The 18,106-nt window shown below is 34.1% G+C and overlaps 1 protein-coding gene across 3 annotated transcripts in view; it reads left to right on the top strand.

The window, feature by feature from the left end:
* Nucleotides 1–16,862, top strand: part of TSC22D2 (TSC22 domain family member 2) — a 49,176-nt gene extending 32,314 nt beyond the window's left edge. For 2 of the 3 annotated variants that reach the window (XM_036095571.2, XM_036095572.2), the window contains 2 exons: nt 14,148–14,199; nt 15,154–16,862. In XM_036095571.2, the coding sequence (XP_035951464.1) occupies nt 14,148–14,199; nt 15,154–15,414 (313 nt within the window). In that variant the 3' untranslated portion in view covers nt 15,415–16,862. The remainder of the gene's footprint in view (nt 1–14,147; nt 14,200–15,153) is intronic. The other variant, XR_004918298.2, reaches the window with a different exon arrangement.
* Nucleotides 16,863–18,106: the final 1,244 nt, after the last annotated feature.

The raw sequence follows: 18,106 nt of genomic DNA, 5'->3' as shown, positions 1-18,106 counted from the left end.
CAAGAGTATCACAAGAAAAGATTTATTGGCTTTTTGTTTAAGCTATCTTTGTCAAGGAGAAAAAAATTTCTCAGGAGTCCTGCCCATTTTTACTATGTTCAAAGGATACTCTTTTCATTAGTTTCTAATATTTAAATAGCTGGTTAATTTCTTAATTTCTTTCTCCTGGCATGATTAGCCCCACATAACATAACATAAGCTTATGCTAATTTACAAAATATAATTAGATAACATATTAAATAATATTTTATTCTATCTTCAATTAAATGTTTAATATCAATTCTGTGCAAAGTGTTATAATTAGTAGACCCTCTGGATGGACACAGTTCCTCCCTTTGCGGTTCAACTCAAGGGTGAAGAACATTAAATAGACACAACAAAAACAATTATTTATGGAAGAATCAAGAAAGGAAGAGAGCAAAGAGTGTAGGTGAAGCATTCCATTTCAGATGACAGTCTTAGCTCCAGAATCTAAGGTGATTAACAAATTTCAGGTCATGTAAGTCTGGAATTCATCATAGATAATTTTATACAAATTGAGCTCTACAAATGATTGTAAAGTTCTGTCATTTACCATATCTATGTTACAGTATTGTTATTACCTAGAAGAATTCAAGGACTTGGATCTACAATGAAATGAGAAAAAGTTGTTAGCTGTTAAAAACTTTACAACTGAAAATAGACCTATTTGAGTATAGTTCTGCTTGAGTGAAAAAATCTTTTATAACCCTTTAGATTTTATAGTAGTGCTACTCTATAATTTTTTGCATTATCTATACCAGAATCTCCTTTTGAGTTAAGTAATTCTAAAGCAGTGATTCTCAACTAGAATAATACGTAGTGTAGAAGCAAAGCAGTACTTGTCCCACTCTTTTGATTTGTTTTTAGTAATATTTAATTGTTGAAATTTCATATAACACTAAAGGAAGGCATGGGAGATGTTAAACACTTTTTTTGAAATTTTTATGTTGAAATAAATTCAGTAACATATCAGTGGCCTTTGGAAAAATTTCCCTCAGTACATTAAGACTTTTTATTCTGAACAGTCATTAATGTTCAATCCACAGGAATACTGTGCTTAATAAATACTGATGTAAGTTTAAATCTCAAGTCAAACAAATTTTATTAGTATATATTTTGTGACTGCCTTAACATTTGACTAATTGAGTACAAAGGAATCAAGTAAATGTAAGGCATAACTAGGATTATTTCATTCTTTGAGTAAGATGTAAATACAAAGACTGTTTCTTAATACTAATCATAATTGATTTTTATTTGTACCTCACTGCTTCATTTGCAATCTAAGATACACTGGGATAGCAAGCCTTACACAGTGTCAGTCCAAATTGATCCAAACAATAAAAGGAATTAATTATTATTTTTAGTGTTTACAATTGTAAAAAATCTCATAATCGTCACAGCAGTCCTTTAGGGTAGGTACAACTGTGGTCCCATTTTACAGACAAGGAAACTGGTTTTAGTATGTTAGCTTGCTATGATCATCCCACTAGTAAGTAGTGGAGTTGGGATTTAAAACAAGCTTGTCTAATTCTGAAGCCTGTGCTCTTTTTATGTATTTATTTATTTATTTTCCAGATAGCTTGAGCTAGAGGGAAGGGGAGGAGGGAGAGAGAGAAAAGCAGGTTCCACGCCCAGCATGGGCTCCAGGCTCAATCTCAGGACCCTGAGATCATGCCCTGAGCCAAAATCAAGAGTCAGACACTTAACCGACTAAGTCACCCAGGCGCCCCTGAAGCCTGGGGAACCACTTTATTATTCTTTGAGAATTTAGTCTTTTGCTTAAGCAACTGCTAAGAGGTAAGATGTCTTGCCCCAGAATGAAGTAGAGAGCAAAAGAGATTTAAGCAAGTGGTAGTAAACTTGATAGCCTAGACAACTTTAACTCATCTGGGCATATATTTTATATGCCAAAATATAACAGTACTTTATATTTGTTGAAGATGAGCAATTTTTTGCTCAAACCCAAGCCAATCCAAATTTTTGAAGAACCCCAATTGCAAAACATGTACTGACTTATTAAAAGTAAAATAGAACAGAATTTTTCCCTGATATGATATTCTCTTCATTTTGACTGTTCCTTTAGTCTAAGCCAGAATGAAGCAACTGTCTCTTTAAAAACCTTGTGATACTTTTATTCTTCTGGGTTTATCATACTCTTTTGAAACAGTTCCTTGGTAACCTTCCTTTATATTTACTTCCTTACTACCCCTGGATTTTGGGGACAGATTGGAGGAGACATAAGGTAACAAAGACTAGTTAATCACCTAGAAACAGAAGCTGGGTCTTGGTCAGATAATCCTAAGGGCTAGCCTGATACAATTTTACTTTGTCCATACAACTACGTATGTTTTTTTAAATAAAGCTATTATGAGTAACATCTCTGTACCTTTAGGAATTGGGCATAAGTGAAAAGATAACCTTTAGATGAATAAAATTGTCTCTGCTCTGCACTGGTATTTGGCATTTGGTATTCAAGGGGATTGTGTCATTTTCACTCATTTGGTTAGGCCTCATTGTGGAAATGGGATTGAAAGGATTTTTTCAAGAACTGTTAAGTTGAAAAAAATAGTATACATAATGCTGGAGATAGAAGAAGCAAATGTGAGGCCATTCCATGAAAGAAATAATTAGCTTTCCCAAGAAGGGTAGTTTCTTCCTGAGCCCCCATCTTTTGTTAACTCTTCAGTAGTTAGTGTCATTTGTCTTCTTCCTACTTAAGCAAGCTCATCTCTCACAGTTTTGCTTTACCGACCACATTCCAGCAGCTCTCAAATCTAGACTTCTAGGCCAGAGATTACTCTAGAGTTCTAAATACCTATTTCCAGCAACCTTCTTTCTATATTTCTCCACTAGAATCTATATCCCAGATGTCTCAGAATTCAACAGTCCCAAGTGAAACTTAAATTTCTCATTTTCTCGCCTTTATTCTTAGGTTCCTCTTCCACTCGTTCCCTGCCCCCTAAAATCTAGCGGCCTTCCTGTGACACATAAACCATCTCCCCACTCCTAATTACTCCAAGCTAAAAAAAACTCCAGCCATCCTTGATATTTTCTTTGTTATAGGTGAGTCCCTTTTCCTTTATTACCCCCCCCACCCTGATCTCTCATAGATTCTCCACTTCAATTGTAAAAACAATTTCATTTTTCCTTGCTTTAATGCCTGTGACCAAGCATTTTGCAGTGTCCTGATAATCTCCCCACTCCTTGCTTGCTTAGGTAATTCTTTTTGTTTTTTTTTTAAGACTCGTATTGAGTGTTATCTTTCCTTCTCACCAATCCCCATCCCCACCACACATACGTGCCCCAAAAAAGCCCACATTCAAGGCTTACACTAAGTTCCATAAAAGCCTTTGAAACTAAATGATGAAGGAAAAAAGCCCAGTGAGAGTAACTTGCCTCAGGAAACAGCAAATCTGAGGTGAGGCCAAGCTGCAACATGTATCTGCTATTTCCATATCTAGTGATCTTCCCACTGATGGACATCATCTAACTTCGTACTCTTCCAGCCAGTGTTCATTGAGTGTTGGGCATTGTGCAGAGGAGACAGATGAGAAATTATCATTTTTTAATTAGTGTCATAGAAAGATAAATGTTACTGAGATTTGGCTATGTAGGAAATTAGAGGCAAATTTGGATTACCTAGATGTATGAATTAGATATTAGGCAGCAAGAAGATATGGCAAGTTTAGTTTGACTGAAAATGAGGAATGAGATTAAGAACTATTTCTCCAATTAATTTGTTTTGAGTTTAGTTAAAATGCTAGCATTACCCACGTCCATAAGATACCAAGGACTGCTTTGGGAAAAGTCAGTTTTGCCATTAGGCTTGGGAAATGGCTTTGGAGGTGATGTAGTATGGCTAGCTTATGTTATAGCTGGAGAAAGAAGCCCCAGAGGCAAATGTATTAAGTGATATATTTAGGACTCAAATTCCAACTATACAATTTGTGAATCCAGGCTTCTACAGCATCCTTTAGTAGGTGGCTGCTGGCCCTTGATAGATTTTGTATAGCACATAGAGTTTTGTCTGGTAGGATGCAGCTATTAAAACACAGCCTATGATAGGTAACGTGGTTAGAGCTATAAGGGTAGTGTGGGGCATGACTTACTATACTACTTCTGGAAGGGTCAGAAAACTAGCCTTTACAGAAAATAATTGAGCTGAAACCTATGAAAGAATGGTAGAATTTCCACAGAAATATTTAGAGAATGAAAAACAGTATGAGCAAAGAGAGTGAGAATAAACTACACAGTCTCAAGGAGTTTAGGATATCCATTTTAAAAGTTGAGCAGGCATTTGGAATGGGAGGGAATAATGTAAATGTTGGCATTAGAAATAAATTAGTAAGCTAGTTCTGATTTTTTTTTTCCTTTGACCCATTTTTATGTCATTGCTAAAGAATTCTGAATTACTTCTAGAAATGTTAGGTGGATTAAAAGAAAAAGAGAGACATGTTAGGTGGATTTAGCTATATAAAAAGGTTGTTTTTATAATAGGCCCACCGCTGGGTGAAGTTAATTCAATGCTTGTTGTTGGTCTCTGAAATGAAATGCATATCTTAAGAGTGTTAAGTTTTTGTTTTGATTTCCCTTGACATTCTTTTCTATCATGTTCTTTCTCCAGTTTTGTTCATTTTCATACACTTACACCATGAAAATTTCCTTAGGTGATGAAAGTGCTATTATTTCTTCATAATCAAAAGGAAGGAATGCTGTTATTAGCCTTTTAAAGGAGAATTGATCTTTACTACAAAATGACTGTTAAACATAGTCCCTTCCCTGGAAGGCCTTTGTTAATCTTTATCCTTTTCTTAACACAGCTGAGGTAATTTGAACTCTTCTGTGTTTTTAATGTCTTCGTTCATATTAAGAATTTTTATTGAGTTTTTCTCTCTTTTTCTATTTAAATTTTCCACCTTTCTATGAAAGATGGTTGAAAAACATAAACCTTTTGCTAGATTAAGGTATACTTAATTTGTTAATTCTGATGTTTTCAGAAGTTGGTTAACCATCAGCTTCTATTCCAGCAGACTAAAAGAATGGTTTTAGAATATCTAGAATGAATATATAGGATTACATCCACTTTATTCCCTTTCAGTATAGTTACATTATTTTTGTAAGGTATTCTGAGCTAGACATCAGTTGGCAACATTTGAAATCCTTTCTAAGCTGTCGCCCCTTTTTTACTCTTAGGTGCTAGTATACATCTCAGTCTAGATAATTGTCAATCATATACTGTTTTCCCAGTCTCCAGGAAGTAAATTAAAGTAATAAGGACTGTAGTGTCAAATTTTTAATTTGGGCTTAAGCCCCTTGATATACACCCTTCATTTTCAATCAGTAATGAATTATCCTATCATCAAATTACCTATTGCTGCTGGCTAAGTAGTACAATGCAGGCTCTTTCAAGAGAGCCTGCTCTAAATGTAAGCACTCCAACATTCAGGAAAATGCCGCTCTCCTCCTACCCCTTTCTCACACCCTTTCTTATTTCAGTCCTGACTCAAAGGAAGAAAATAACTTTTTCATCCTGTCAAACCTTGCCTAATGTTAGTCTAATAAAAAATAACTAGCTAGTGCATAAGCTCATCTGCCTTTAAGTAGATACGATTTTTTTTACATTTAAGTATTTAACTTGAAATAAGAATACTAAACTTTTTTAGTTTATTTGAAATATTTGGATTGTAATGGTAAAATTGCTGTGCATATTTCACTTTTATATTATTCTCCAGTTTTTCAAGACTGAATTTTTACATCTTCCATCTTGAGTGTTTTGATAGAAAGAATTTTAGTTTGGCTAGTTTTTAAATTGTTTCCTTACAGTGACTCTATGAGGAAAAAACGATCAGAATTTTACTGCCTAATACTAAAATAACTCCCTCAAGATACCCTCACTTGGAAATGTAAAGATATCTAAATGTAAAGAGATCTAGAAAAAGAAGGTAAAGTTAATATTAGTATATCAAAGATGTTTATCACAGACTTTTATTTTTTCTTACCAGAATCATTTTGAACAGAAATAGCTATATTAAGAGTTATAAACATTATTTATATGATACTTTTTAAGTGATTATTATTCACCCTAAGCTGAAGAAATAAATTTTACAAATCACAGATATCACTTATATTGTTGTTTTGAATGTTAAACAAAGTACTGATCTTCTAGAATGAAGTAGTTCCTAAGGAAAATGAAGTTGTTGGCTCCTCTTCCCTCCTTTTTTTCTTTTCTGTTTCCTGTCTGCTATTTGTTCATGTCTTAAGTTCACACTGTACAGGGTAATAACTCTTCCGTGAGTCATTTTCATTTTGGAATGTGGTTGGTTTTTTTTGTTTTTTGTTTTGTTTCTCAGTATTCTCCAAAGTGCAATGAAAGTATTCCATCTCTGTCCCCCATCTGCCTGCCTTCCCAGACAGATAACCACTTTCTTAGTTTGTATGTGTGTATTCTTCCAGTTTCTTTATGCATATGCAAGCAAATACTGTATCTATATCACCCTCATACAGTGGTAATGTACATACATCTGCACCTTTACTTTTAAAGATCTCCAGGGTACATTGTTCCCATCTCAGTACACAGAAAAGCATCTTTGTAGGGTCGTCTTTTATAGATGGGTAGTATTCAATTGAATAAATGGCTATACCATGACTTATTTAATCAGTTCCATGTTGATTATTAGAAATCTTGCTGTTTTAAACAGTGCTATAATGAGTAGCATTGTAAATATATTCTATCCCATGTATGTAGAAATATAGGATAAATTCCCACAAGTAGGATTGCCGACTCAAATAGTAAATAAGAGTGAGTGAGAATGTATGTATGTGTAAAACTGTGATATAACCAGATTGCTCTGTGTAATGGTTATACCAGTGTACAACTTAAATCCGCACCATATGAGAAGGCCCGTTTCCCACAGCCTCACTAACAGTGTATTAAATTTTAGTATGTTTGACCGTCTGTTTAGGGAAATGGTGTTACATTATAGTTTTAATCTGTATTTTTATTATGAATGAGAGCCTGGGTTTTTTTCATGTCTTGTGGATTATCCATGTGAAATCTACCCATTTTTCTAATTGGAGTTCTAGTCTTAATAGATTTCTAGAAGTACTTTGTATTTTAGTGAAATTACTGAAGGAGTTCTTTATTTTTCTATATTTTGAGGCATCTAGTTAAGCTTCTCCAAAGTATTACAGACATTCTTCCTAAGTGGACTTTTTAAAAGGCCATTAATACAGATGATATGGTTGACTCTGGACAAAAGGGGTCTGAGGTAGGAGAGGGACTTTGTATTATTGTATACCTTTTTATGTATACTCTTTGTATTTATTTTTTACCACATGCATGTATCTTCTTTAACTTTTATTTTGAAATAATTATTGATTCATAAGAAGTTGTAAAGAAAAAAGTATAGGGAGGCCTCATGTACCCCTTCACCCAGTTGTGTGTGTCCTGTCCCCTGCCCCCTTCCTGCAGTGGTAACATCTTACATGGCTGTAGTGAAAGGTCTAAAGCCAGGAAATTGACATTGGTATAATCCATAGCATGTATCCTTTTTTACTCTTTAAATATTCATTTCTGGCCAGGATTTTTACCTTAAATTAATTAGATGAATGTAAAATATGCTAAGGATATAATTGGTTTCTGTAGATGCTAAAAGCAAATATCAATCTTTATGTAAATATTTAACTGGGTTTTTAATTGTTCCTTGGTTAAAAGTTTTTTTTGTTTTGTTTTGGTTTTTTGCACCATTGTGAGACTGGTTATTTGAGAAAATAATAACATTGAGTTTTGTGAGTAGCCATTTTACCTGCTTGTTTATCATGAATAATAGCTTTTATCATTCACAAAAATCACTTATTTTGTGTTATTAATAAAAATCTTCATGGGCCTTTTTATGAATTTAATCATGAAATTAAACAGATTTTTTGTTTTTACATAGAGAACTTATGGTCAGTAATTAGAATACATAAAATTTTTAGTTCTTAGCTTAATTTACTGTTAACTTTGATAGTTTTATTGCTAAACACAGAAGTTTGCATTTGGCCATAGAATAAGTTTACCTGAATTGTATCTATTTTGGCTCTTTTTTAGAAGGAGGGCTGTTATTTGCACTTAAATGTTAAGCTGTAAATATTTTTTAAATTCCTCTTACAGAAGAGTGATGCATTTTTTTCTGTTTAACTTTTATAGGCTTGCTGAGCTGTACATTCATTAGATTTACTTTTTTTGCTATTAGCAACTTAATAGTTTCTAAAAAACAAAATATGTATTTCTTAGAAAAAAGGCCAAATGTAGGGGCACCTGGGTGGCTCAGTTGGTTGAGTACCCAGCTCTTGATTTTGGCTCAGGTCATGATTTCAGGGTTGTGGGATCAAGCCCCACGTCGGGCTCTGCCCCGGGCATGGAGTCTGCTTGAGATTCTCTCCCCCGCCCAGCTCTATTTAAAGTGAGTAAGTAAATCTTTAAAAAAAATAAAAAAGAAAAGAGGCCAAATGTTACCTAGGTTAGGATTAATCCATTTTAGTAATAATTATGTTATTTTAGAGTTTATTGGCAGGGGAAGGGGGGGAATGAAGGTTGTACATTATTTACTAGAAACAGTATGTGATTCCTGAAGACTGGCCTCTAAGAAAGATTGTAGCTTCCACTTGTGAGTTTATGAAGAGTCATTTTTACCTTGTTTGGGTAAGGGGGCTTGAACATAAGTATATCAGATTTGCCAGCTCAATCAAAGTTATTATAAAAGATTTGATTTTATAATTTGGGGAATTCCTGTAGTAGATTTTTAATTGTGATTGTGACTCAACACAGAAAGTTAGAAGGGTCTTTTAGCAAAAGAAGGTAATTTTTTAAATACTCTGCATATAGATACATATAATTTTAAAATATCTTCAGCTTTTTAACAGACCAAAAGAACATTTTAGTTCTTAGCAAATAGGTAAACTATACTATACTGGCTGTCTGAAGATCACAGAGCCTTTTCCAAGAAGTTACCTCCCTTGTTCTCAGAGCTCAACCTCTTCTAGGAATGTGCTAGATAAGATAAATGACATATTGTGCACATAATTTAATTTTGGATCCATGCTTATGGTTTCACAAATGACATTTGGTACATAGTTAAAGCACTCTTCATAACATACATAAGTCTGCATTTCTCTTAGGTTGTTATAGATAGTTGCTTATTGCTTCCACACAGTCTTACTGTTAAGGTAGAAAAAGCATGTGTTTTGACATTAAGTCTAGGTTTCAGTTCTGTCTCTAGCATTGTGCTTTGAGTCAGTTACTTGGCTTCAGTTTCCTCAACTGTAAGATGAGATTGTTTCTCAAGCTTGCAGTAAGGACTCGCTAAGTAATGTGTACCTGCAAAAGTGGGTAATCATTTAAGTGTTCTTTTCCTCTACCTTGTTGCTTTGTTAATTAGCATTTGTGTTGAGGGGAGAACAGAAGAAAGACAAAGTAGTAAAAATGTAAGAGAAGAAATTTGCTCTATTTTTATTTTAAACAAGTAGCCATGATGTCTCTGTCCACATTAATGAAGATAAAATTTTAAGTTGATTTCTCATAAAGAGGTTTTTTTTGTTTTTGTTTTGTTTTTGTTTTTGTTTTTTAAGTGAGATCAAGTTAGCCTAACCTCACCTTCATGGATTTTAATTTTTAGAGAGGAGAGACTGGAGATGTTTTGTACAAAGTCGTTGAGCTGAGAGCATGAATGAAACAGCCTTTTAAGAAAGATGAAAATGTAGGGAATTTGTGAAGCCAGAGGTTCATATCTGGCCTCTTCTCAGTGAGGTTGCCAAGTGATCTATTGAGATAAGAGGAAGGAGGTCTGGGAAGAAAAACTATGGTGTGGGGAGCCACCTGGGATGAATTTTAAAATGAACAGCATTGAAAGCCAAGCTATCTTACTGTACCTTGATACATTGGGTTTTATTTTTCCTGTGAATGTGATTGTAAAAGGCAAAAGATTTATGCGATCTGACTTTATTTAGACACTAAATTCAGGGATGCCTGGCTGGCTCAGTCAGTGGGTGTGTGACTCTTGATTTCAGGGTTGTGAGTTCAAGCCCTACAATGGGTGTAGAGATTACTTAAAAAAAAAAAAAATAATAATAAGAAAAAACACTAGGGGCACCTCCGTGGCTCAGATGGTTAAGCGTCTGCCTTCGGCTCAGGTCATGATCTCACAGTGCTGGGACCAAGCCCTGTATCGGGCTCCCTGCTTGGCGCGGAGCCTGCTTCTCCCTCTCCTACTCCCCCTCCTGCTTCTGCTCTCTTGCTCTCTCTGTCAAATAAATAAATAAAATCTTTAAAAAAGAAAAAAAAAACACTAAATTCAAGCTCATTTCCTTCTTTGGGAGGCTGTAATTCTAGTAAAAAAAAAAATTCATATAAAAATTCATATAAAAATACTGTAGCTATATGCTTGTTGTCTTTTTCCCCTACAGTTCTATATTTCTGTCCATTTCCTCCATAACCACAATTCTGAATTCATCTAGTAAATACTACTCATGGTATGTTTTTATACTAAAAGAGTGACCTATATCAAACAATGTTTCTTTTTACAAATTATCCCTTGCCTTTATATAGCACTTATAGTTTACCAGAATAGTTACAAAGTCTTAGGAACTTAAGTTAACCATCAGGTTATAGGGTGGTGAATGCAATAATAAAAAAGAAAACAAGGCATAAAACTTTAACATTAGGTCAAGGAAGCAAATAAAGGAAAATTTTTCATTCTGCTTCGGTTGATCGTTCTCATTTTTAAGAGTGTGAACCCCAAACCACTATGTTGACTTTGAACACAACAGAAGACAACTTCTTACCCTCTTTGAAATAATATTCTTAAACCATGTTCAAGGATCCTGAAATAGAATACCCTCTTATTTGCTTATTTAAGACTACCATATTGATATCCTTATTATAAATCAGTTTCTCAGTCTTCAGTTTCTATCAGTCACCTGGAGGAGTTATTAAAATAGATTTCCAGGATCCCACCTCAAGAGTATGTAATTCAGTAGGTCTGGGGTGGACCCAAATATTTCCATTTCTAACAAGTTCCCAGGTGATGCTGCTACTGCTGGTCCAGTAACCATACTTTGAGAACTATGAATTTATTCAAACTCAAAATATTTTAATGGCCTTCTAATATAAACCAGTAATTGTTTCAAATCTAATGGCTGTCATATTGACTCTTTCAGACTCTTTCAATTCGCTTTTGAGCTCTCACGTGCCAAGCACTGTGTTCACTTCTTCACAGTGGGTGGAGATGAGGAACCTCTCTCAAGGAACTCAGTCTGATAGAGTTACAGATGTAGTAGTATTTAAACTCCTTTAATCCTCACAGGAGTTTTATGAATTGAGGTATATAACCCTTATTTTAGATGAGAAACCTGAGGTCTAGAAAGGCTAAATAGTTTTCCAGAATTCACACAGTGAATATATGGAGGAGCTGGAATTTGCTATTCTGCTTTCCTGGTTATGCAGTATGAAAAGTTTGTGAACCACAGGAGAGATGGAATAACTGGTTCTACCTTAGGAAATCAGAAGGCATTACAGGAGACGTGGCATTGGAGCATCTTAAGGAACAAGTAAAAGATAGCCAGATGAATTGGAACCATGAGCATTTGCAGCTGAGGGAGCAGTTCTGCAAAGCCATGGAAACCTGAGAGAATCTAGGTTTCACAGACTGTAAATAGTCAATGTAAGACACACAATAATGTAATAACACAATAGGCCAGATGGAGTGTGAGAAGAAAGGAGACCATAGAAGCCAGGGGTCAAAGTCACGAAGGGTAAAAAGTTTTGTATTCTGGGTTAAGAAGTTTTTAAAATAGGATTAAGTTTCTTTCTTCTTTCTTTTACAGCTTTCATCTGTAAGCCATTGGTTCTCAAAGTATGGTCTGTCAGGTGGCAGAATCAGCGTCACCAGGAAACGTGTTAGAAATGCAAATTCCTGGGCCCCACCCCAGACCTTCTAAATCAGAAACTGAGGCGAAACCCAGCCATCTGTTTTTAGACCTCTAGATGACTGGTGCATGCTAAAGTTTGAGAACCACTGCCATAGGTTATATAAAAAACAGCCTTCAAAATAGCCAGAAATCGCTGTAGTGATAGTAATTGTATCTGACTGATTTAATTGTTTAAGTAAAATGCTTAACAAAATTGGGTTATTAATACTTTTTAAGAAACACAGATCTTCAGTATGATCCATTTATACTTTGCAAACCTATTCCTTCATTGCTGTAAAAGAGGTCTGAGTCAGGATTAGAGTTTATTATATCAACAAAGAATAGGATGCTAATTACTGTTCCTTAGCCTAAGGGGAATGGTTTGGAAACTTACCAATATTATTTTAATCATAAAAAAAAGTAATAAACCCTTGTTAAGGGTTAGGGGTTTATTTTTTGTTTTGGTTGCTTGTTAATATATAAAACTGGCGTTAAAGTTAGCATTTAAGGTGTTCTATTTAAAACGTGTTAAAAGAATTGAATGTATTTACATCAAGAAATGACTAAAACTAATTCACTTTTTCCTTATTGGCATAGAAATAAAAAATATTGAGAGTATAATCTAGGATGGTCAGACAAACTAATCTCAATGCCTGGCACCGTCTTTTTTGCAAATTGCAGCCGGTATTTGGTGAACATATCCACGTGGTGTCCGAACTGAACTTTACACCAAAGCCTTACGGTTTATATAGTTGTTCTATAGTTTCTAGTTACATATAGCCATACTTTGTTTTGCACAGCTCTACAAGCATTTAAAGCCTAACATATATAAGTATTTATTAATGATCTATATATCCTTTCTAGTTATTAGGTATATAAAATCTGTTTTCATCTTAGAAATAGCAGCAGCAAGAAGGAAGGGTGTATGCTGTAATTAATGTGACTAATGCTCAGATAAACAAGTTTGTGTCTTCTGTGTATTGATGCAAGGATTTAGAAGTAGGAAGTCCACTGAGGCATTGACCCGACCCCTTCATTTTACACATGAGGAAACCGGTCTAGGGAAATTAAGTACTTGATGTGCTGATGGTCACACAGGTAGTGAGTAGCAGAACCAGGATTATAACCAGATCTACTTAGATTACAGTGTAAAAGGCACCACCACCTAAGACAGGATATTCCTGCGCCTCGATATATAGCAGTCTGAGGGCCCACATCATCTAAAATAGAATAGCCTTCAAATATATTAGCACCTAAATTTTCTTAGATAGAATATACTTTATGAAGAGTATTTTGCAAAGTTTGATATCAGTTATTTAAAGACCTCTTTTTGTATTGATAAAATAGATTAAAATGATCAGATTTGTCTTTACAAGAAAATCTAATAACTGTTCTTCAAAATTTACAAAAATGCCAAGAAAAGGATATAGATATTCACTATTCTTACTGTTTAAGAGGACAATTATTGAACCTTCTGTTATTATCATACAGATGCTAAAGTGATAGTTGAACTTGGGATATCCTTACTAGCTAGACTACTTGCAAATATTTCCAGGAAAAACTGGTCTAAACAACATACCTTTGTAGGTGATTTTTGCCAGCTAGTAACCTACAATGAAAGTATGAAGATTTGCCAGAATGTTGAGATTGGTGTTAACCAACCCTGCAAGTATCATTTGCCCAAAGGCCCTTTAGAAGCTGGTTCTAGAAATTTTTAAACCAGAAGTAAAACCTATAGAGGAAAGTCATCATCTGAATTTTAATGCAATAAGTGACCACTAGAATTTCCACATGAACGTCAATTAGAATATGTAATTGGTAAATGAAGAAGTTTAAAAGATGGAGAGAGTGTACTGCTCATTCAAAAGGTATCTTTTTAAAAGTTCACGGAGTTAAGAGCTCCTGAATAGAATTGGGAGTTGCTTTTAAAGTAGCATATGTATGTCATAGGGAAATTAGAAATGTTGGCACTACAAAGGATTTTTGGAAGTCTTCTATTTACTGAGATCCCTCATTTTCAAAATAAGAGCTTTGAGTATACTGAAATTATGAGAATAGACTTAATAAGCTATTTTAAGTTACTATTTTTGGTTTTGGTAAAACAAATGTTTTTATTTTAAGAGTTAGAAAGAAGGTTCCGTTTTTAGAATAATTTAATGAAATACTCTAATTTTTTCCAGTGCATCTGGGGGAGGTGGTGTAGCCATTGACAACAAAATAGAACAAGCAATGGTAAGTAAAAGTTTATAGTTCTCTCATTTCATAGGTTGTTGGTTGTAGGAAGCATTTGGTTTTTATCAATTCTAAAAAAACAAACACCTAATTTCTTTAAAACAAGATAACCAACGTATATTTTTTGATAATCAGATTTAGTTGAAGATGCTAGAATATAGAGAATTTTTAGTCTGGAAATACCAGTGGAGTTAATATTTCCCCCCATTTGGACATCTCACATTTCATGCATTACCATTGATAAATCAGGGCCATTTTGAGGGGCATACATAATCAGAATGCATTATGTGCCTTCAAGTATTTCAGCATCAAAAATAGGCAAAGAGTATTAAAATGAGAACTTTAGCTGGAAGCCTTCGTTTTTATAAATGCTGTTTTAGTCACTCTAATAAATAGAACTTGTTGAATCTTTTTCTGATTTCTGCTATTACTGTCAATTTTTTGTTCCCTTAGAGATATTCTGTTCGTATTATATAAAATATTTTGATTAAGGCTTATTAAAACTATATAAGGACCATTAGTCACAAACTATTTTTCTTTAGGGTTTTAGAGTTGGAAATTGTAGGTCACTTTCTCTCTTCAAGAAATGCTATAACTAGTTTAATATCAGTTTAATATCCTTTGTTCTCTTGGTCTAACCTCTAAGCATGTGATTTTAAACTTTTTTTTTAATTCTGAGCTTGTAATTGACAATATAAGGTACCTAATATTTTTGGAAATCACTCCAAACTTTGAAAAGAAATCCTGGGCTTGCTGCCTAGGTGGAAACTGGGTTTTTTTCCACCCTTAACCTCCCTTAGGGCCAGTCAAGATACAGTAGAAATAGTAAAAGCAAGAGCAGGAAAACTAATATAAAAATGCCTCGTATTTAATAAGGCACCAGGTAGGCCAGAACCAAATAGCAACACCTTTCTCTTTCACTCTTTTTGACATTGCTAATTTTGTTTTTCACAGGATCTGGTGAAAAGCCATTTGATGTATGCAGTAAGAGAAGAAGTGGAAGTTCTAAAGGAACAAATAAAAGAATTAGTTGAAAGAAACTCTTTACTTGAACGAGAAAATGCACTGTTAAAATCTCTTTCAAACAATGATCAGTTATCCCAACTCCCAGCCCAACAGGCCAATCCTGGTAGCACTTCTCAGCAGCAAGCAGTGATAGCACAGCCTCCGCAGCCAACGCAACCTCCACAGCAGCCGAATGTCTCCTCAGCATAAAGCTTTCTTGCCTCATTAAGAAAAAAAACTGAAAGCAATCTGTCCTTGTGTGCCACTGGTATTCTTTCCACTTTATACGAAAGCAAGTAGCCATGCTTCGGTTGTGTGTTTGGCCTTTTCAGTATTAGACAATCATTCTGCAGGAGCTTTTCCTCCCTTTGAGATGTCATGCAGCATTGTTGATGTCCAGTTTCATGTCATCAGTACACAAGGAGAATAATAGATGGGGTTTATTAAAGCAAGCAAAGTCTGCATTTTACCTGGTGCGCATGAGTGGGGTCTTTTAAGAGCTTTGGTGGCTCTCCCGTTTTTCCTATTATCCATGGATTTACCCTGAGCCTTCCTATCACATTATAAATAACAGTTCATCTAAAGAGCCACTTTTCTTTCAATATCAGTAACATTTGCCTACGTAAGTTTTCATTTATTTGTGTTTTATTTATTACAGGGCTGCTATTTTCATAATGTACATGAACAATGTCACAGAACTTTTTTAATTTTTTTGAATAATTATAAGTATCAGTAAAGGATTTGAAAGACAGGATTGCATTTAATAGAAACGTTTAGGCAATAATTGAACAAAAGAATCCTGGCATATTTCTAACACTAATGGCAATTTACCTTCGGTATTTATTTTCAGTAGTAAAGACCCAGCTTGAATGTAAATTTTGTATAGTGTAAGTATGAAGAACATAGTGCAACTGTACAGGTAGTCACCAGTTATTGTGATATAATAAATAATTGGGCTATTTTGATGAAGAAAACTTTGTTCATTTGTTTCTACTTTCTAATAGAGAAATTGCCACGATTCCTCTGCTTTTTGACATTTCGTATGACTTTCTTTTTTCGGGTGGGAATAAAAAGCTGTGAAATTGTTCAACCTACTTTGTAACCAAAGAAGCAAAGCTGTGTAATGGAGTTTTTTTTATAATGCACATTCTTTATGTATTTTTATTTAGTGTTTTCTCGGTCACAATTTTCTTTGCTGTCTAGCATGATCTGCATGACCTATAATCTTTGAACCACTTTCGTACCTCATGTTTTTATCCAGCACTCTTATTGTAATATGTACTAGTCTGTGAACAATGTCAAATAAAAAAGAACGAACAGGTAGTATGGTGGAGCTGAGCTAGTGTACTATATACACTAGTTGTAAAAAAAAAAAAAAATGAAGTGAGCCATCTTTTGTTCATTTAAAATGGTGTTTTGAATTTCGTATGCAGAAAACGTTTTGTTACATTGCAGATTTTAATGTATTTAATAAATGCAACATGCAGATTAAGTGCAGTGTATACTGAGTATTTAAATTAAAATGTACATTTCATAAATACAGTTTCAAAAGAAAGCATCATTTTGTGTATACTAACACATTAAGTGTATGTCAGAAATTGATGTATAAATATATATTTTAACACATTTTCTGAAATTAAACTGCAGTTTTGTTGAAATATTTGGCTCTATATGTGTTCAAAATTTAATTTGATTAGATTTGTATTTTCACAGTTCAGATATTCCTTAAATGAAAACCTGTGTTATTAATGACTTAATGATAGTTCTTAAATTTTCAAAGTAAAATAATTTAAAGAATGCAAGAATGGTGAGCAATATTTGTACTCAAGATTCATATTATGTCAGTGACATTTAAGTAAAATCCTTGTCTACCAAAACTTTACTTGAATTCAGAAAGGTGCCTGTAGAAAATTAACATGCTTTGTGTCTATAGCCAGCTAGCTGATCAGGAGTTAATGAGAACCAATAGTTAGCTCTCCGTGTTGTTAAAAGAGGATAAATAAGTGTTCTTTATCTATTTAAAATTGAAACTTCATTAGATTTAGCCACAAACTAAATGCATAAAATTGGAGTGTATGTGGGATCACCAAATATTTTATATTCCAGTTGTGCTGGTATATTGAATATAAACAATTTTAATGCTAACGAATAACATTAGAAGTAACTAAGGAACTAATGACATATGCTTGAAGAAGCAGTCCTATAGATGTGGAGTGAGATTTTAAGTAGAGTCACCCACAGATGAGTTAGAAAATGAAACTTCCATGTTGGAATGTTAACCAGAGGGCTCACCGGGTATGCCCCTCAAATGCAAACAGTGTGATATTTTATACAGGCAAAGAAAAACTAGTATTAGGAAAGGTTGAGATTTTTGTGAAAATACAAATTTTGGGTCTTGGGATAGAAAAACACTTTATAAATACAAAGTAATCAGAAAGGAAATGATTGATACATTAATTTTAAATGGTAATTAAAAGCAATTATTACTACTTCTACATTTTAAAAAAACCACCAGGACAGAAACTATGGGTAGTTCACAGAAGAAATGGCAGTTTCTCAAGTTTCAGCTTCTAGTAACCTAAGAGAAATGCAAATTAATATTTAACAAATTGTCATTTATCTTTTAAATAGCAGGACCTAATGTAGAAAAGGCAAGCTTTCTTATGTACTTCTAGAAAGTAATTTGGCAATATGTATCAAGAGCCTTAAATATTAATAAACTTTTCAGTTTAATAATACAAGACAATAACTCATGGTGCAGTGTTCAAAAAATACAAAATTACAATAGTGCTTGTCCTTTGCTCTCCCATCTCCCCTCCCTCTTCCCTGTGGATCCCCCTCCCCAGTATCTACTCCTGAAAACAGCTGTGAAAGGAAGCCTTTACATCCAAACCTACTCTTC

This window comes from Halichoerus grypus, chromosome 1, assembly GCF_964656455.1.
Source record: "Halichoerus grypus chromosome 1, mHalGry1.hap1.1, whole genome shotgun sequence".
In the NCBI taxonomy this organism is placed as follows: domain Eukaryota; kingdom Metazoa; phylum Chordata; class Mammalia; order Carnivora; family Phocidae; genus Halichoerus; species Halichoerus grypus.
This window is presented reverse-complemented; position numbering and strand designations above follow the sequence as displayed.